Below are 21119 nucleotides of genomic sequence, written 5' to 3' on the forward strand. Positions count from 1 at the left end.
GACGATGGAGAAGGGATCTGATGATAGAGGAGGCTTGGAGAGCAAGAATCTAATGGCGGAGGCCGTGGATGATGGAAATAGGGAGAGGGAGGGCAATAGAAAAAGAGGAAGACAGAGGAATGGGGAAGGAGAGGGGGGAGAGGATGGGGGAGAGATACGGAGAGACAGAGAGTAGAGATAGTGGCCAAGGAGCTTTGAGCCGTCAATCCTCTAGTCTGGTGACAGGGATCAAGGGAGGGGGCAAGAGTGAGAGAGGGAGCACTAAGGGCGAGACGAGTGCGAGGTTGTGAGCGAACGAGTGAGACGAGTGCGAGGTTGTGAGCGAACGAGCGAGATAAGCACAAGGCTACGAGCTAGACGAGTGCAAGGTTGCAAGCGAACGAGCGAGATAAGCGCAAGGCTACGAGCGAACGAGCGAGACGTGTGCGAGCGAACAAACCCTAAACCACTCTATCTCAAATTAATTGGCTTAATCATGCTAGTAACCAATCGGTATGGTTCAGTATGCCGCAAACTGGCCGGTTCAACAACATTCGGCAAACCATGCTCAAAATCTTTCTGAATTGAAAAAATTCAGAATACCACATAACCATGAATAGAAAGACAATTAAAACCAAGGTTCGTTGTCTCGCTACGAGACCCCATACCGGTGTCACACTAGCACAATATTGGTACGGTACGGTATGGAGTTTTTTTGGCATACCGAGTGTCGGTAAGCCACTTATACCAAATACTGATACCGAACTGGTATGGTATGATACGCCCCATACCGCCCGGTTCGAGCCGCTACGGCGAACCATGCTTAAAACATTTAAAAATCAACGTCTAATAATTTCATGACTTGTCTAATCCAACATATACCTAAGATAGGACTCTTTTAACCCAAGTTCACTTACAAGAGGACTTTAAAACCTATTTTAAAAATTATCCACGTAAAAGTTCTGAAAATACAAAATAAACCGAACTAATCTCTTTTGCTCCCTATCGTTCTCTTCCACTGCGTGAATCTCATCCTCTAGATCTTCTTGTTGACTTGTATCATCATGCTCAACTGTTCGATCTTCAAGATATGATCGAGGCCAATCTAAAGCTTTCTTCCAATCATTCCATTAATTGGCTTTTCAAGCACACTTTGATCAATGACCACAAAGCTTTTGATCGTCCAACTGATTGCATCCATTAATGAACCTGCAAAACCAGCAAGAAAAGGATCTTTAAAGTGCTTCAATACAATTTTATCCCTTGAAGGTAACCATTCATGCCTTCATGATATAGAAATGGCTTGAGAACTTTTTCAGGGCTTCACTCCTCTTAATTAGATTCTCTGGATAAAGTTCATCTTCAACTGCATTCTCTCAGCATAAATGGTCACTAATTGGACTTTCTATGGACTGATCTTCGATCACATGATTCTTCTCAAATGAATCTTTGTCTACAACACTTTTGATTGGGATTCATTATATTGCTAGTTTTGTGGTTGCACCAGAAGAATTTGTGCAAATGCTTCTCGAAGTTTGAAAGTTGCAGGTGACAGTGCTACATTGATGCACTGTCCAAGGCCATGGGCTACTGCTAGTACTTGCACCATATCCTTTATTGATGCTAGATCATTTCTGATAGATGTCATATCATCACACATCTTTCCAAACACCTCATATTTGATATGCCTGGGGAAGATGTCAATCTTGAACCCTAACTTCTCGTTAGATAACTTGATAACGAGGGGGGAGACAAAAGGATAGAAATAAGATCCAAGGATAGAAAGGAATAAAAGAATAGGACACTCTAGCTTTTGTACCAAATTGATGTAGGACCAAGTAGGGGAGTCCTGCTTTGCATGGGAGGTCCTTTCATCTAGGTTTGTATATCAAGGATTTTGCTTGCTCTCTAGTATCTGGAACTAATGTCGAAGAGAGAAAGTTAGGCATTTATAGCTAAATAAACATACAAATAAATTTGCCCCAGGGTTTTGGTGATGGGGACAGATAGGAGGAATGATTTTTAGGCTAGATAACAAGGTACATAGTTGACCTATAAGTTAAAATCAGCACAGTGCATGCAGCATTTGAAAAAAAGGAAGCAGATGATATATGAGAACTTCGAAGGAAAAAAAATGAAAGAACGAATCAGTATTAGGTTATTAGCTGAGAGTAAGAGACAATAGAATAGAAAAAAGAAACTAATCCTTGAAATCTTAAATTTTACATGACTTGCAAGCAAGGTCTGCTGAACCGACCTGTACCGGTCGGTTCAGCCCGTACCGTACCAGTACCGACTGGCACCGGTCCGGTACAGAGGTGGAAATCGGTTCCGACCCAAATTGGGTCGGAACCGGTCGGTTGGAGCATCGAACCGATGCGAACCGGCTCGATTCGCACCGGTACATGCCCGAACCGGTGCGAACCGAGCGGTTCGCACCGGTATGATCTCGAACCGAGCCGGTTCGCACCGGTTCGTTGCTAAATATTAGTGCCAGCCATGGTCTGCCATACCGGTCGGTACGGGCCGGTACGGGCCGGTACCGGCCGGTACATACCGGTACCGAATCCTACCGGTACGGTACAGCTACATATTTCGGTACCGAACCGTACCGGCCCATACCGACCGGTACCAATGCGTACCGGCCCGTACCGACCGGTACCGGCCCACACCGACTCGGTACCGGCCCGAACCGACCAGTCCGTACCGGCTCCAAATTTTTTTTGGCTTTTAGCCCCATCGGTACAGTACCGGTTCGGCTCGGTTTGGTTCGGTACCGTACCGGTACCGATGCCCACCGGTACGTCGGTACAGTCGGTACCGCGTACCTTGGTGCCAGCGCTGTGGCACTTTGTGGCGCAGGCCAGAGGCACTTTCAAAGTGCCTCTGGCTGGCCAGAGGCACTTTTGAAAGTGCCACACTGGGGCACTTCGAAAGTGCCCCTTTGTGCGGCACTTCGAAAGTGCCGGTGCGGCCCTTCGAAAGTGCCGGTGCGGCACTTCGATTTGTGGCAAAATGTGGCATTTTTCCAAGTGCCACAGTGCCTCAACGGTTGGCTATAAAAGCCGACCGAATGCTAAAGCCAAATCCGTCAGCTTAGGTGAAGGAAAGGCAGAGAGAAAGGAGGAGAAAAAGAAGAGAAAGGCAAAGACAAAGGCGTAAAAAAAAATTAGAAGGGTCGGAGAGCGTCGTTTTTCTTGAAGAAAAATTCAGCAAAAACTAAATAAGGTAAAATTTCTTTCCCTTACATTGTTTTTTTAATATTTCATTTAAATTGCTTAAAAAAATTAAGTCAAAAATTGCCAAAAAAATAGGAAATGATTCAATGATTCCATTTCGTCTTGAATTTTTTATATGTTGTCGATATATAGACGATGTTAATGGTGACATTAACTTTTGTTTTTACAGAATTTATATAATTTATAATTTAATTAAAAAAATAAAAAAATTAATTTTTAATTACAAAAAAATAGAAATTGAAAAAAATTAATGTGGTCGTAGGATGGAGCCATCAAGGAGAGGGCAACCCCAAAAGCGTAATATTGGCTGGGAGCATGGGAAGATGCTCGGTGAACGGCACCAGTTTCAATGCAATTATTGCCACAAGTGCTTCAAAGGAGGGGTAACCAGATTAAAGCAGCACTTAGCCGGTAATTCTCGTGAGATATCTGCATGCTCGGAGTGCCCACCGAGCACCCGTCAGCTGATGAGAAAAAATCTCGCTGAGATCAAAGCAGCCAAGGAGAGGGCTGCCAAGCAGAAAGCGGAGGTGGAACGCCAAGCTGCAGAAGCACCTTCCTATCACTTGATGGAGTCACAGGAGGTCGAGGGTCCAGATGAGGAGGCACAGATCCAGGCTGCCATGCGGGCGAGTCTGGATGATCGGTGGCAGCAGGAGGAGGTGGCGAGGCATCGGGCTCGATTTGGGCCCTCATTTTTCGAGTCGGGCACCGGTTCTGGTGGAAGCAGACAAGATCCAAAGTTTCAAAGGACAACCTCAGTCAGGGAGGGCAAGGGCAGAGGACGTAGCCGGATTGCATCTATCCTGGGTGGTTTTGGTGGCCGAAAGAAGTCTTCCGGAGGGATTCCACCAGGTGCGTCAATCCATGATGTAGATCCGCATACCTTCCTCAGGAGAGATTCGAAGCAGCAAAGGGTAGACACAATGTGGAAGAAGAAGAAGAAAAAGAATATGTGGCGAGCTATTGGATCCTGATTCTACTTCAGCCACATTCTAGCGAATGCTGCAGACAATACATACTACAAGTCTGCCATTTCTACCATACAGTCTGCCGATCCCGGTGTCGATCCTCCAGGCCCGAAGGACATCTACGGTGAGCTTCTTGACAACAATGAGGAGCTAGAGAATTGGATTGGCTCATATAAGAGCAAGTGGCCCACATATGGGCTCACTCTGATGTGTGATGGTTGGACCGGTCCGACAAAGCGGGCCATCATCAACTTTCTGACATACTGTGATACGAAGACCTTCTTCCACAAGTCAGTTGATGCTTCGGATAAGGTGCACAATGCCTCATACATCCTCAGACTTATGGAGGAGGTGATTGATCAGATTGGAGAGGAGAATATCGTGCAGGTCGTCACTGATAACGGGCCACAATATAAGTTGGCCGGGCAGGTCTTGATGGCGCGGCGACCACAAATTTTCTGGACCCCATATGCTGCACATTGCATCGACCTCATCCTGATGGACATTAAAAAGATCCGTAGGGTGCAACATACAGTGGAGATAGCCCAACGCATCACCAGGTATATTTATAGTCATACTTGGGTTCTTTCATTAATGAGAAAGTATACAAGGGGAGAAATTCTTAGACCAGGAGTCACACGGTTTGCTACGAATTACATTGCACTTGATAGCCTTATCGAGAAGAAAGGAGCCCTACGTCAGATGTTTGTCAGTCTCGAGTGGCAGGAAAGTATATATGCCCAGGCCGACACTGAAGGAAGCAGAATGGAAGACTTGGTAAACAGGCAGTCATTCTGGCAGCGGGCCAATGCGATAGTCAAGGCTATCAAACCATTATATGAAGTGCTGCGGGCCGTGGATAGCGAGAGGTACCCCCAGATGGGCTTTTTGTATCACATGATGGAGAAGGCAAAGGCTCAAATCATGGAGACAAATGTAGCCCATGCCCAGGAGTACATCGACATCATTGAGCAGCGGTGGGGAGCCCAAATGGGTAGAAAATTGCATCTAGCAGGTAAGCGATAATATTGATAATTATACTAATTGATATATTTGTATAATTATACTAAGATGGTGTCATCTATGTGCAGCATACAATCTAAATCCCCGGTTTCAGTACGAGAGTAGAATTGGTATGGATGATGAACTTTTTCATGCTCTGCGTAATGTTATTTATAAGATGGAGCCTGATCTAGAAGTCGCCGCGTCATGTATAGAAGAGGTAACTATGATTTAGTAACATATGTAAATATATCGGATCTTATATTATTGACATACTACAACAAGCTTCTTTCCACAGATAAAATTATTTAGAGAGGGCAGCCATAGCTTTGGACAGCGACCAGCTGTCGTGAGCAAGATAACTATGAATTCAGGTACAATACAAATCTGCAAGACACCTCTGCATCTGAATTATCTTCAACTATGAGGCCATCATATATGTAAAATGTAATTATCTTCAATATTTTTGCAGCTGAATGGTGGATTCATTTTGGCGGATCCGCAAAAAATCTTAAACGGATAGCTATCTGGATCCTCTCCCAAACGGTCTCCTCGAGTGGCTGTGATGACCCAAAGTTTGATTTAAAGATTGATTTTGATGATCACAAAATCTTGAAGTATAAATACTAATGTTTGTGTTGCAAGGAGAAAGATATTTATTTTGCAAGGAACATAGCAAGTTGGAAGAAAGCTACAATTTATTGGCCCAAGTTTCAAGCTTAAAGTATTCAAGTTGGAGGAGCAAATTCTAAAGAAAAATTCAAAAGAATAGTTCTCGAGTCGACTCCTCGAAAATTCGAGTCGACTCCGATACATGCCGAGTCGACTCCCAACGTTTTCGAGTCGACTCAAAAGAGTAATAGAGGAAAGACAGAACAAAGAATTTTAGACCCTGCAATCGAGCCGACTCCAGAGGACCACGAGTCGACTCTGATGGTTGGCTGGTCGACTCCTAAGGAAGCGAGAGTCGACTCCCAGAGAGAAGCAAGGCAAAAGTCAGAGAGCCGATTTTGGACACTGAGAGCCGAGTCGACTCCCGCAAAGTTCGAGTCGACTCCAAGGCAGCGCAACCCCAAGAGACAGAAGACTGTTTTTCGGATACTGAGAGCCGAGTCGACTCCGAAACAGTTCGAGTCGACTCCAAGACGGCACGAGTCAAAAGACAGAAGATCGGGAGTTCAGACTCTGAGTGCCGAGTCGACTCCCAGAATTTCCGAGTCGACTCGAGTGAGCAAACTTGAAGAATACATCCCTGGATTCCTTACATCGAGTCGTCTCCAAAAATGCCAGGTCAGCTCCGGACATTGGGGAGTCGACTCCAGGTTGAGTCGAGTCGACTCCAAGTCGAGACAGCACTTTAATTCAAATCCGGAACAGTTGCCGAGCCGTCTCCAGAAAAGCACGAGTCGACTCCTGCAGCAGCCGAGTCGACTCCAGATCGCGCGAGTCGACTCCGATCCCAACGGAAATATTGTCAGGAGGTACAGACTGTGTCCAACGGCTCTATTTTCGTCTCTAACGGCTAGATTCTTGTTTCCACGCCATCTAAAGCTATAAAATCAAGAGGAGAGCTAGGGGAGAAGGCATGGAAGTGGGAAAGAACATTTAGGAAAGAGATTTCAAAGAGATTACAAGGAAAATCTCCCATAAGCACAAAAGGGCCATTCAAAGTAAAAGAGAGAGAAGAAGAGCATCCAAGTGAATCCGAAAGCTTCCTCTCCATCCGTGTGCTGCCTCGGTGATCCTCTACTTCGTGCCAAATCAGAAGAGGGTCAAGTAAAGAAGAAGCCGAGCTCCTTCATCTTCAAAACTCGTTTGAGGGCTTCTCTTTACTCTAATTGTTTATATTTGCTATATTTGCTTAGTTAAGAAGCTTGTATTTGCCTTAAATTCTTAGTCTAATATCTTGTAACTTGATTCAATCGAGGGATTGAATCAAGAGGTTAAGGTTTGTTGGTGAGCCAAAGGAAAAACCAACGGTGTTAAGGTTTGTTGGTGAGCCAAAGAAAAAACCAACGTTGTAAGGTTGTGGTTGGTGAGCCTTTGGGGAAAACCAACTGGGTTGATTGTGAACCCGGAAAACAATCGTTGTAAGGTTGTGGTTGGTGAGCCTTTGGGAAAACCAACTGGATTGGATTGTGAGCCCGTGAAAACAATCGGTTGGTTCTAGTCGGTGAGCCTGTGAAAACCGACCGAGTTCGTTGTGATCTCGCAAAACAACAAGTTGGGTTGTGAGCTTGTAAAACAACCGGCTGTAATCTGAGGGACTATAGTGAAATTCCCAAGAGGTCTTGGGGAGTGGATGTAGGTGCTGGGATGCACCGAACTACTATACTTTTGTTGTGTTTGTGATGCTCTTTGTTATCTAACTTCCTTACTCACTTACTTACTAAGATACATTGCTTGCTTAACTCTTCTCCGTGCATCCTTTAGTTGCAAGCACATTCAATTTACTTAATCAAGTCTCATTCAATATAACAGCATTAAGACTCATTGTATTGAATTGCATACTTGGGTAAACTTAGACTAATCTTTTATTGAGTACGCTGCTTAATAGTTGATTAGATTAGAATCATACTCTTGCTAAGTTTAAATTCCACTATGCATCCATACAACTTAGCTTAATTAACTCTAAAAGATTAGAAGTAGTTGAAAAGTTTTTTAAAAGACCCAATTCACCCCCCCTCTTGGGTTGTCACCTTGGGCAACAGGCTGTGAGCGCAACTGGTCCACCTTGGGCCTCATCCACAGCAAACAGAGAAACCGTTTGACACAAAAGCGCCTCAACGATCTAGTTTATGTGCACTACAATCTACGGTTGAGGCTAAAATACATTCAGGAGGAAGTGGAGCTCAAGTATGCAGATCCCATCTATAGAACTTTTACAGATGATGATAATCCTATGCTCAACTGGCTTGCGGCCCAACAGCAGAAGCCCGAGCTTGATGAGCCAGGATCGCCTCGACGACCAGCCAGCATCATAGCCATCGAAGCTATGGTCGATCCACAGCAATGGGCTGAGCGCAACATTCCACGCACTCCTACAGCTGATATGACGTGGCTAGAGGGAGCCAGTCAACGTTCAGAGAGATGATCCTCTCATGCGAGGATGCTCTAGTACCCAGTCGACTCGATCAGGAGGGCGTCAATCCCAGCAAAGAAGAAAAGGAAAGGAAAGGGCCCCAATAGAGAGTATCGAGGAGGAGACTTGGACCAGCAGCGATGAAGGTTCTGGTGGTGATGGATCTACTAGCCATGGAGGAAGTGGAGGACAGTATGGTACTACTTATGAGACACAGCCGGAGGAAGATTTTCGATACACCGGTGAGTCTTAGTTTACGCATGCTACACAAGATACGGACCACGGTAGGCCGTCTGATATAGGCCGGTCAGATACCATTACATATCGAAGAAGAGCTCCTCGAGGTCGTTCAAGAGGCCAGGATGCAGCTGCAGATGACCTTCCATGTGAAGTCGGATCCATTGATGTATCAAATTCCGAGTCTTCCTATTATCCGCGGCCTCAGCCAGCCTATGGATATGGTGCATCGGAGTCATCTTCCGGTGGCTACTACCATGCGCAGCCCGGAGGGTCTTACAGGTCGGATTTTGGTGCCGGCATATTCGAATGGCCCTCTTATCAAGACACCTCTCAGAGCCAGAGCTTCAGCGAGAGATCCGAGAGTTCTTATGATCCGACGCGCATTCCTCGAGGATTGAGCATACAAGACTACAATGCCGCTTGGTTAGAGGGATGGGTTGATCTGCCTCCATATTATGATGATGATCCAGATATTGACGAGAAGCATCGCCACTTGACCCGATTTTAGAAATCCGAGAGTGCTTTAAATGTATGTAATTGATTGTATCTTAATTTAAAAATATTTTATGTTCTTCATCTCATTATTTGAATCATTTGAAAGTAATAAGTTGCATCATCTACTTTTAACCTTAAACCTAAACATAAAAACATCAAAAAAATATCCAAAAGTAAAAGAACTCCAAAAAAACAACGACGATGGGGTCAAAACCAGGCCGAATATGCCCTATCGGTACGGTATCGGTTTGGCTCGGTTCGGCACCCGTACCGTACCGTTACCGGAGCCGACCGGTATGTCGGTACGATTGGTAACCTTGCTTGCAAGTAAACTAAGATTCTTAGATACCGAAAAATTAATCCTCAAAATCTTTCCTCAAAAAGAAAAATTCAGAATACCACATAACCCTATACAGAAACACTTGTCTAACCTATACAGAATACCAAGAAACTAACCCTGAAACATTCAAAAAACAAATTTTAATGATTTATGCCTTCTCTAACCCAACATATACCTAAAATAGGATTCTTTATACTAATTCCATTTAAAATGGGACTCCAAAACGTGTTTAAAAAATTATCCAAATAAAAGATCCCAAAGTATAAAAAATTTGAATTAACTCTTTTGTTCCCTCTTACTTCTCCATCAAGAAGCAAGCTCCACCAAGCTTAATAGGCCTAAGATATGATTCTTTTCCTTTACTTCTTCCTTTGTTTTATTATTTCTGAAACCTGGTACTCTATACAACCATAACAAGCCCAAGATGATGGATGCCCGACATCTCCCTTCCTCTATCTTCTCTAGTTATATCCTTCCCCACCTCGCCCTTCTTTGTTCAAATGACCATTCTACCATGGGACATTGACTAAAGGTGAATGGTGGTATAGTTTGGAAGCCAAAATTAGAGTACAGCGAGAAGGTTGAAAGTTGACTAGAGAGGAAGGGCCAAGGATGGGGAGGGTGTTTGTAGCACATACTCTTTTTCTCCTTTTTTTCCCGGGGGGGGGGGGGGGGGGGGGGGGGGGGGTTGCGGGCGGAGATGGGTTCACACGTATAGTTGCACAGAAAGAAATCGATGTGGAAATAGAAGAAAAATGTAAGGCAGGAAGTAGATTAGAACCAAGGTTTTAAATCCTGTGAGATGGGGGTGTCCCGGTTTCTCTATTTGGACTACATCATTTCTATTCACTACTCCATCCCTTTTTCCAATATATAGAATACTATATTCTTCCAACCTATTAGCGTTAATGTATACCAAATTCTTACAAATTTATGTTGAGAACTATGCTAATACCAGGTCTATCATTCTGGCTGGTACCGTACCATACTAGTAAGGTATAGGTATGGAACAAAGGTTTAGTTAGGTACATGAGTGGAACTAGTCTATACCAATTCGAACCAAGTGGAACTACCCCATACCACCTAGTACTGCCCGAAACCAGGATCCGTACCATACTGAACGAAGCCGTACCCTGCGATTTTGGGTGGTATCATGGTAAAAAGTGAGAAGAAAGGTTATAGAAGCTATCTTGGTATGGAGTGTGTACCATACCATGCCCGACCATATCGTATCGGAACTGGTAACATACCAATATGATACCCGATACCGAGATTGGGGATCTAGATTGATAATCTAGTTATACTTGCTTGTTATCCATGATTGTTCTAATTTTCTAATAATTTTTTAATGTACAATGTCCTTATATTCTTATCAAGATAGTCAGAAAAGTGGAATGGTAGATAGTAGATTGGACTTAGTTATTAATTTTTGTTTTATATGTCTTCTATTTTGTCCAATATTATTATTGTTTCCTAGGAAATGCAAACAAATGCTTGCTTTAATTTTTGTCATATACTAGATGTTTATTACAACTTTGTGTTACTCATGATGCATAACTTCTATTTAAGATATAGATTAAATGTTTTTCTTTATGTTAGCCTATTTGATTAATCAAATGTTAATTACTTTTGTAGATGGATTATTATGAAGTCCTTGATATTGATTTTGAGGACAAGATAGCCATTGCCATCATGGTGTGTTGCCTTTTGACATGTCTATGAGGCAAAGAACATATATTTTTAAAGCATTATCAATCTATAACCATGCTGCAAGGCAAATGTATCAAAGTAGAATACCACAAAGCTTATTTATACTAATTGGGTTGAATTATTTCACCAAGCTTGTAATACATGAACAGCCAATTTTTCCATTTTTGATAGAAAAATCAATAACATAGAAACTTCAATTTATTCTTTTGGATATTTTCAAAACTTTAGTCTTAAAATAATTAAATGGTAACAATTAGTGTCATTAGTTCTACACATTTTTCCATTACACTAGTTGAATTTTTTAGAAATTAAATGATTTATGATTATTTTATATTTATTATAATATCAAAAGGTAGTTTAGAATGTAGATCCATATGACTTTAAGAGCAAGAACAAAAAAATTCTTTGTACCCTATAGAAAAATAAAAATAAATATATTGCATTTTAGTTTCAAGAATTTTCAAGCTTTATTTTAAGATATTTTACATAATAAAATTTTAAAATATTCAAAAGAATAAATGAAGAATATTTATTTTTTATTTCTACATAAAACTGAAAAGAACATGTATAACCAAGGTTTGCCATACTGGGCGGTACCGTACTGTATCAATACCAAACCAATATGCGTCTCCTACCATACTGACACTTGGTATGCCTTGCCGTCTCGTAATATACTACATATCGACACTATAATAGAATGGTACCAATAAAGAGTCTAATACCGAGACGGCGAACCTTGTATATAGCTATTGATAAATTTTTATCTTAATACTAATCATTAGATGACAGGGATCTACATTTTATACTACATTGTAATAAAAAAATCAACATAAAAATAATGATGAATCATAGAAAATTATTCATGAAAATTAATATATGATGTAGAGAAATGCAAAACTAATACAACTAATCAATATCTTTTAATTATTTTAAATGAAAAGTTTTGAAAATATCAAGAATAATAAAATGAAGTCTGTATTTAATTAAGTTTTACTAAAATGTAAATTTATTATTCAAATGTTTTAAGCTAGGAGAAATATTCCAGTTCAATCAGTATAAGTAAATTGAATCATTACTTAAGTTATTATTAAACGTTGTTATGGTTGTTAAGATGTTTGGGTTTTACTTGATGTTTTAGGCACATCCAAAATGAGAGATATTTGGACAAGATTAAGAATTATGATCAGCAGGCTGTCATATGTGGCGATGATTATGGAGAGTTTTCATTGGACTTGAATCAGCAAATAGGATCTCCTGAGGAGGAGGAGGACGACGCATATGACTCATTGGGTTAGATGCTATACCTGTGGAAGAGGCAGCTGAATCTCCACTAGATTGTGTTATAGGAAATGCTAGTCAGCAAAACCAATCCACACACCCTCCAATTGTCATAGACCATCACCATCCAATCCAATAGAACCATGTCATCTCGGTCAAAAAGGATTAGTACTGTGGATGTTGATATAGAGTCTTATGTCCATCAAGGGGTTAGCGGTTCCAATTAAGAGGTCCAAATATCAAGACTCCGGTGAAGAACTTTGGGAGGCAGTGAAAGCTTGTGGCGGTGATGAGAGGTCATTGGTGTCAACTAATGAGTATCTCCTCAAGATTGAATTTGAGGAGAAGAGTTTCATGGTACACAATTTCGTGCAAAGAATGGTTGGCAGGCTTCTCCACCAGGGTTGATGGACTCTAAGCTTTTACCATCATTATGATTTAGGATAGGTGTAGTTAATTCCTTAAAAAACAAGGGACGAGAAGACTATTTATGTTTGATGGTTTCCTTCTAGTGAGATGTTTGCATAACATGCTATATGAACCTTTTTTTTCAGTTTTTAGTTCTTATATTTCTATAATCATTTTCTGATGTGTAGATCTAGTTGTGTTATGTATTCTAATATAATATGTTAAATATATCATGAAAATTGATATGTTATAGATGCAAATGGATTGGACTTTCATACCAATTTTGTAAAAATTCTTTGGGTTGGTTGTTGGGTTAGGCCTATCGAAATTTTAGAAAGTGTTAGTCCAGATCCTAGTCCATTCACTTCTATCATTTGTGACTGATCAAAAAGCCAAGTCTAACCCAACTTGTAAGGGTAGGAACTAAGTCAATTATATTATTTAACAATAATTGAGAATATAGATGGCCGATTACACAAAAAGTCATGGAAGTGATGATTTAGATGAATCAATATTTGGCTACGCTATCCTAGGAAATTAGGTTTAGAGTGCAACAAAATATAACTGAAGTTGCAGAACCTTGTTGACCTTACACCATTTTCTGGAAGATAAGCTGATCGACTTTTCCTACAATCCAAACATATAAGGAGAATGAACCTGTTCCAAACAACAGAACAGAGATTTTTGGTTTTCCTTTCTACAAAATGTATAGAAAAACAGGTTTTCCACTTCCTTTTCCTTTTGCTTCTTTTTCCAGCAATTTGCTGATAGGGATTCTGGAAAACTAAAGAATTTAGAAATATTGAGTTTTCTGGTTGTTTGGATGACATGAAAACTAACAGTTTGCAGAAATAGACTTTCCAGTTTTGATTAGATTTTTTTCTATCCTTGGACAATCTTTTCCTTTCCTTGTCTTTTTCCTTAGTTTTCTGGATAACCAAACATTCCCTAAAGGAAGAAGGAAGAGAAGCCTGCAGCTTGTTAATCTCTCAAAGTAAATGCCACATACAAACTTCAATGATCCTCAAAAGCATCTATCACTCCCTATATTCTCATTCAGTCACCCATTTTCCCTCCCCCTTGTGGGACTTTCTTAACTAGGTAATGGACTGACTAAATAGCCAACTAAAACACCTAAAAAATAGCCTAGACTGATTAGTTTTACTAACTCAATTAGGAATGACTAGTTCATGACTAAATCCACCTAATATAAGGACTAACTGCATCTCTTCTTTGTTTCCTTACACCCTACGGTTACTGTTCACGGTGCTGTAGGGTGAACAGTATTCGTGTACAATACACTACAGTTTATTGATTCATTGAAAGAGGGGTAAAAACCCCAGTAGTCTAGTATGACTCCTACTAATTTGACAACAAAATAACTTTAGCACATCGAACTCCAAATCATCACCAAATTATATAGCGTATAGCACAATCTGAGAAATCATAAATGTGGTTTTTTAACAAAGCAAAGATAGAGATCTCATTAAAAGGTAATTTAAACAAACTCAAGTTTAAATAGGAAAGATAATATATGCTAGCTAATATTATGCCTAAATAACACACCGTTAATGTTTTCTGAGGTTGAAAACAATATTCAGATTGAGCTGAATTTTTTATTTAATAAAATAATATTAAATAAAAGAGAATAGGCTAACCTCTGGAGCCATCCAATATACACTTCCTTTGCTAGACTTCAACCCATTCAACTTGGTTGCCTGAAAAGTGCATGATCAGCAAAACAGGACAGATTAACTAGATGGAAAGTAAAAAAATATAGTGAATTAGAAAATAAACCTCCTTTGCCAGTCCAAAATCCGCAAGTTTCACAGATCCTTTTGCATCAACCAATATATTTGCACATTTGATGTCTCTGGCAGGCAAAGGCAATATATAAATACCTTCAGAGGAAAACTGAAATCACCTACTTAAATACTCAGAGAAATAAATCTTGTAATTCGTACATGATGGCATAATAGAAACTAGGAACTTGTGACAAGATGGTATGAACTTGTGTATTTCCTGACCCAGAAATTATATTGCACTTGATTGCCTTCTTGAGAGGAAGGTAGCTCAGTGACAGATGTTTGTCAGCGTTGAGTGGCAGGAGAGCCAATAGGCAAGGGCCAGCACTAAGGAGAGCCATGTGGAGGGCACGATGACGAGCCAATAGTTTTGGACGCGTGTCGAGAGGGTTGTGAAGGCTATCAAGCCTTTATATGTCGTGCTTCCGTGGACCATTGGAAGTACCCATAAATGAGCTTCCTTTATCACATGATGATGATTGTTAAGGAGTAGATCAGGAAGGCAAATCCAATGAATGCCTATGAGTACATAGACATCATTGAGCTGAGATGGGACCACTAGACGGGTAGGGAGCTACATATAGGAAGTAAAAATATGTATTAAAATAGTTTTTCATAGTTTAGTCTTCTAGTTACTCATGTCATACTAAAACAATTGCAAATTGTATTGGCAACTTACTACTTGAACCCGAAGTTCCAGTACAGCATCCCTGATATTGCAATGAAAGACGGAATTCTATCCGCCTTGCGCAATGTGATATACAAGATGGAGCGTGATTCAGATGTCACAGCATGGTGTCTTGAGGAGGTTAGTTAATTTAGGTGGGAATCCAATTGTTGGGATTTCCACTTTCAACCCTCATCTAGGAATTTGTTTGTACATTTAAACTCTTTATGTTCCACTGTGTTTAATAACTCGACTCATATAAAAGTATATACATATAATTACATACGAATATATATAAATTTTTGTGTATATATGCATGAATATCCTATGTACAAATGTATATGTATATACAAGCTTAAAAGACATGTGATGCACAAGGCACAATGAAACTAACTAAAATGACAAGCTAAGGAAGCAATATTTATTTTATTGTGCATTTATATATAATGAAACAGTACAATTAATGAAATAAAATTTCATAATGTAGGAGTTCCATTTAAAAAGGGGAATATGGCCCTGCTATGTAAAACCTAGGCATTCAAAAAAAGACTACTTAAGAAAATCTTATGTTATACCTTATAAAGGATAGTCGATTTTCAATTTATTGTTGAAGCAACTCAAGTTGAGGGCCAAACAACGCCCATTTTCAACTATTTGATAGGCAAAATATACCATAATGTAGATTAGAAAAAAAAGAATATATACGATAAATTTATTAGTAATTTAAAAAAAATTGGTGATGAAGAGTGAACCCATAGAGAGATCATCTTAGATATATATAATCTGTTTGGAAAATAAATATTGAAAGAAAAAGCATAAAGTAGAATTGAATACATTTACCTATTGAAGAGGTATGTCAGGTTTTAAACAAAGGATAGAGTCCAATGGTCAAACCTGGGCACCAATAGGGAGAGAGGCCTCAAGATCCTAAGCATGGTTTGCTCACAAAAGGTGAGAGTCCCACACTGCATGGGATTTACAAAACAAAGGAAAAGTTCCACAAGGATTGGAAACCAAGGCACAGAAACGAGATTCAGCACATGGATTGAGATTGAGGCTCAAAAATAATGCATTGATTGTAATCAAAGAAGCATGAATATTGAAGACTAACATGGCTTCACAAATGATTTTCTCTGATCTTTCGTAAAATATTGTAATTTCTTGGCCCTAGATTTCCCTTGCTAAAAGTATATAAAGCGTAAATATATATACACATATACATTCATATAGATACATATACATACATGAATACATATATACATATATGCATATATATTTATACACAAATTTTTATGTTTGTACCACGGTACATGCCAGACACACTATGTTCCCTATCACTATGGTCCATTACATGTTTTGGAATATTGCCCTCATTAACAAACTAAATGAGTTTCTTCCAACTCACACTCTCCTTCAAAGTACTATTTTCTTAATATCGCCACATGATCATCAAACACAAGGTAATACAAGCAACAAGTTGATTAGAAACATATGATTAAAATTTTCTGACTTCTATTATTTGTTTTAAGATAATCAAGTACATTCAGACGTATATAATAGCATGTTACTAATTATAAATTACCTCAATTTTGTTACCTGTGCACCACATTTCGATTATGTAGATAATTCAAGCCGTTCAGAATTTGCCTAGTGTATGCAGAGACTTGGGAATCTTTCAGATGATACTTCTGATATAAAGATGCCAAGGAACCTTGAGTAACAAGTTCAAGGAAAATGTACAATTTTGCTTCTTCCTGCAAGTAATTTATATGAGTTAGTAAAATGACATATATAGATGAAATAAATAATAATGAAATCATAACAAAAGTCTTTATTGAGGAGTCATAGTTTCTAAAGACAACGGGAGATCTCAAATACAATCAAAAAATGCATCATAAAATTAACTCCAAGAAGCAAGGTTGGCCGAACCGGACCGTATTGCCCACTTCGGCCCGTACCGAGCCGACCTAGTAAGAGACCAGGTCAGTTCAGCTATTAAAAGCGAGACCGATCCCAAACCGGCCGGAAGAGGCCAGAACCGAACCAAGCCGACAAGAATCGGCCAATTCTATTCGAACTCGGGCCGCCCTCCCCCTTTCTTTGTTTTGTCATCAAATGATGTTGGGAAGGCCCGAGAAAGCCTTCCCAACATTTATTCTTTTCTCTAAACCTCTCCCCTTCCCCCCATGGCAAAAATCACACCAATTTAGCACGATTGAAAGAAAATCCAAGCTTAAATAAGGTGTGCTTCCTCTCCCCAATCTTATTCCCTTTATTTTTGGGGGCTCCAAAAAATAGCTCAAAATTTGCAAAATAAGAAAATATCATGCCAAAAATTTTAATTTTAGCTTGATTTTATGATAAGTTGTAGATCTACGGATGATCTACACCATAACATAAAAATTTTTAATATTATTATATAGAAATTTTAAAAATTAAAAATATATTTTTGGATTAAAAAATATAAAAATAAAATTAAAAAAACTGTAAAATCAGAAGCATTTTTAGGGGCATGCAAGCTACTCTCTAGTAAAATATAGTGTCTATTTATTCAAATTTTGATGCGATAATACGCACAGTGGCCTATGCCTGAATTTAGAAAAAATTTAAAAATAAGTAATAGCATTTAATGCATTTCCACAGGCCTAAAAAAATATATGTAACATCCATTATTGGATTCTAATGAATCTGAACTGAAATTAATTTTTTAAAATATTTATATTTAAAAAAATAATTTAAAAAATAATTAAAAATATATAATTAATACCAAAAATTATGAAAAAATTAGTAGTACATAATACATATTTCAAAAGTATTTTTTGAAGTAAAAAACGTAGTTTTTTGAATTTATGATATTTAAACATATTTTTAAATTTAAAAATTACTAAAAATATATAAATAAATAAATATGAAAAATTAGTATTATGTATTAGATAAATCAGATATATTTTCTGAGGTGAAAAATTTATCTCTATTGTAACAAAATTTTTCCATTTTTAAATAATTGATAAGCTGACGTACTTAATAAACCCGCAAGAATGGAACCATAAAAGAAAAAGGAGCTAAAGTGTGATATTAGTTGAAATCATAGGCAAATACTCTCGAGTCGGCACCATTTGAAATGCAACTGGTGCAACACAGAATTCAAGAGAGGAGAGGTAACCAAAATGAAGTAGCACTTAGCTGGTGGTTATCCCGACGTAACTATATGTCGAAAATGCCCACAGAAGGTTCAGCAGCTGATGAAAAAGCACTTTCCTGATTTCAAAGCAGCAAAGGAGAGGGTTGCAAAGAAGAAAGTAAAGATAGGCCGCTGAGCGGTAGAGCTACTTTCCTATCACTCTAGAAAGTTAGAAGAGGCCTCCGCTCGAGATGACAAGGAGGCACAGATTCAGGCTGCCATTCAGACGAGCCTGGACAATCAGTAGCAGCGGGATGAGGTGGCCAGGCATAGGACTCGATTTGGGCCCTCATATGACGAGTCGGGCTCCGATTCTGCGAGCAGCAGGGCAGATCCAGAGTTCAGAAGAACCTCCTCAAACAAAGAGGCCGTCAACAGAGGCGATGGTCGTATTGCGTCTATGTTAGTGGTTTTTAGTAGCAAAAAAAAGTCATCTAGAGAGATTCCACTAGGAGCCACCATCCATAATTTAAATCCAGATGGCTTTCCCAGCATAGATTCGACGCAACAAAGGATTGATATAATGCTAAAGAAGAATAAGAAGAAGGATATATAGCGAGCTATTCGATCATAGTTCCACTTCAGCCACATCCCAGCAAATGTGGCAGACAATACCTACTATAGTCTGCCATTTACTACATGCAGGTTGTCGGTCTCGATGTAGATCCTTCAGGACCGAAGGACATCTACGGTGAGCTTCTTGACAATAATAATGAGAAGCTAGAGAAGTGGATTGCCTCATGCAAGAGCAAGTGGCCCATGTATAGACTAATGGTGATGTGTGATAGTTAGATCGGTCCTACCAAGCGAAGCATTATTAACTTCTTAATATATTGTGACACGAAGACTTTCTTTCTCAAGTCGATTGATGCTGCCGATCAGGTGCATGATGCTATGTAAATCTTTAGATTGATCGAGGAGGTGATTAATCAGGCATAAGAGAAGAATGTCGTGCAGGTCATCACTGATAATGGACCACAATATAAGACCATCAGGAATATCTTGATGGAGTGGCGGCCACATTTTTTGGACCCCATGTGCTACACATTGTATCAACCTCATGTTGATAGATATTGCGAAGATTCATAGGATGCAGCAGACAGTGGAGACAACCCAAACCATCACCAGATATATTTATAAAGATACATGGGTCGTTTCACTGATAAGGAGATATGCAGGAAGAGAGATCTTGAGACCAGGAGTGACACGGTTTGCTACCAACTATGTTGCACTTGATAGCCTTCTTGAGAGAAAAAAAGTTCTACGTTAAATGTTTGTCCGTTCCGAATGGCAGAAAAGTAGATTTGCAAGGGCCGACACTGAAGGGAGCATTATCGAGGACTTGGTGATGAGGCAGACACTCCAATAGTGGGCCGAGAAGATAGTGAAGGCTATCAGACCATTGTACGAAGTGCTTTAGGCCGTGGACAGCGAGATGTACCCCTAGATTTGCTTCTTGTATCATATGATGGAGAGGGCAAAGATTCAGATGGAGGCAGATCCGACGTATTCCCAGTAGTACATCAACATCATTGACTGGCGGTGGGACCACTAGATGGTAGGGACTTGCATCTAGAAGGTAAGCAAGAATATTAAAAATTAGACTGCTTCTGTACTTGTACATTTTTACTAAGACAATAATGAACTCTATCTATAGCATACTACCTGAACCCAAGGTTTTCGTACACCTAGCTGGAATCAATATGGATGACAAACTTCTAGCCGCTCTATGTAATGTGATTTACAAGATGGAGCCTAATCCAGAAGTCGTGGCCCTATATTTAGAAGAGGTAAGTTAACTTAAGTAACATGTGTAAGTTAACTGGTATCTTCAATTATTAACATATTACAATACAGTTCTTTTCATAGACCAAAATATTTAGAGAGGGCACTGGCAGCTTTAGAGTCTCGGCAGCCGTCGTAAGTAAGAAAAATATGAATCTAGATATATTACACATCAGGAGGACATTTACCTAATGTTAGATGGTTACTAATATGATACTATCTTATGTGTAATTTTTTTCAATATGTTTGCAACTAAATGGTCGATTTATTTTGGTTTGTCCGCGAAAAATCTTAAGCGAGAGACAGTATCCTCGAGTAGATGTGAGCACAACTTGTCCACATTTGCCCTCATCCACAGCAAGTAGAACAACCGTTTGACATAGAAGCGCTTCATCAACCTTATAAATGTTTACAACAATCTGAGATTGAGGTTGAAGTCTATACAGGACGAAGTGAAGCTAAAGTACACTGATCTGATCCATAGTATTTTTGTTGATGATGAGGATGATCCTGTTGGTTATTAAACTTGTTTTTTAATATTAGTAACTTATGGTTTTATTTTGTAATTGCATATTAGTATGGTGAGGAGTTACATGTCTTTTGGGTTTTAGTCATGTGGGAGTTACATGTCTTTTGAGTTTTTAGTCATGTGGGAGTTACATGGAGTTATAAGGGATTTATTTAGAGAAAGTTATTTGAGATTTATTTGGGGTTATGAATGGTGTAATGACCAATTCAATTAGGAAGGTTAAAAGACAATCTAATGATGCCTATAAATATCCATGCACTCTAGTTGTTTTAAAAATAAGTGGAATACAAGTTATTCATGTGTGCCTAAAATACTCTCCACTTTTCTTCCATAGAATAATTTGTAAGTGTGAATCCTCTTGATTTCCAACAAACTGGTATCAGAGCCAAGACTTTTCTTGTGAGAAAG

The 21119-nt window shown here is 39.4% G+C and overlaps 1 protein-coding gene across 14 annotated transcripts in view; it reads right to left on the reverse strand.

Annotated features, from left to right (window-relative positions):
• Positions 1 to 21119, reverse strand: part of LOC103696066 (mitogen-activated protein kinase kinase kinase 1-like) — a 78537-nt gene that overhangs the window by 28926 nt on the left and 28492 nt on the right. For all 14 annotated transcript variants that reach the window (XR_015974613.2, XR_015974614.2, XR_015974612.2 and 11 more), the window contains 3 exons: positions 16813 to 16970; positions 14542 to 14617; positions 14403 to 14462 (listed from right to left, as the gene is read on the reverse strand). Coding sequence is in view for 11 of the 14 variants with exons in the window: in XM_088714210.2 (XP_088570336.2) it covers positions 14403 to 14462; positions 14542 to 14617; positions 16813 to 16970 (294 nt within the window). In the remaining 3 variants the exon portion in view is untranslated. The remainder of the gene's footprint in view (positions 1 to 14402; positions 14463 to 14541; positions 14618 to 16812; positions 16971 to 21119) is intronic.

This window comes from Phoenix dactylifera, chromosome 18 (assembly GCF_051530095.1).
Source record: "Phoenix dactylifera cultivar Ajwa chromosome 18, Ajwa_hap1_PhDact_Kaust_v1.1, whole genome shotgun sequence".
Classification (NCBI taxonomy): domain Eukaryota; kingdom Viridiplantae; phylum Streptophyta; class Magnoliopsida; order Arecales; family Arecaceae; genus Phoenix; species Phoenix dactylifera.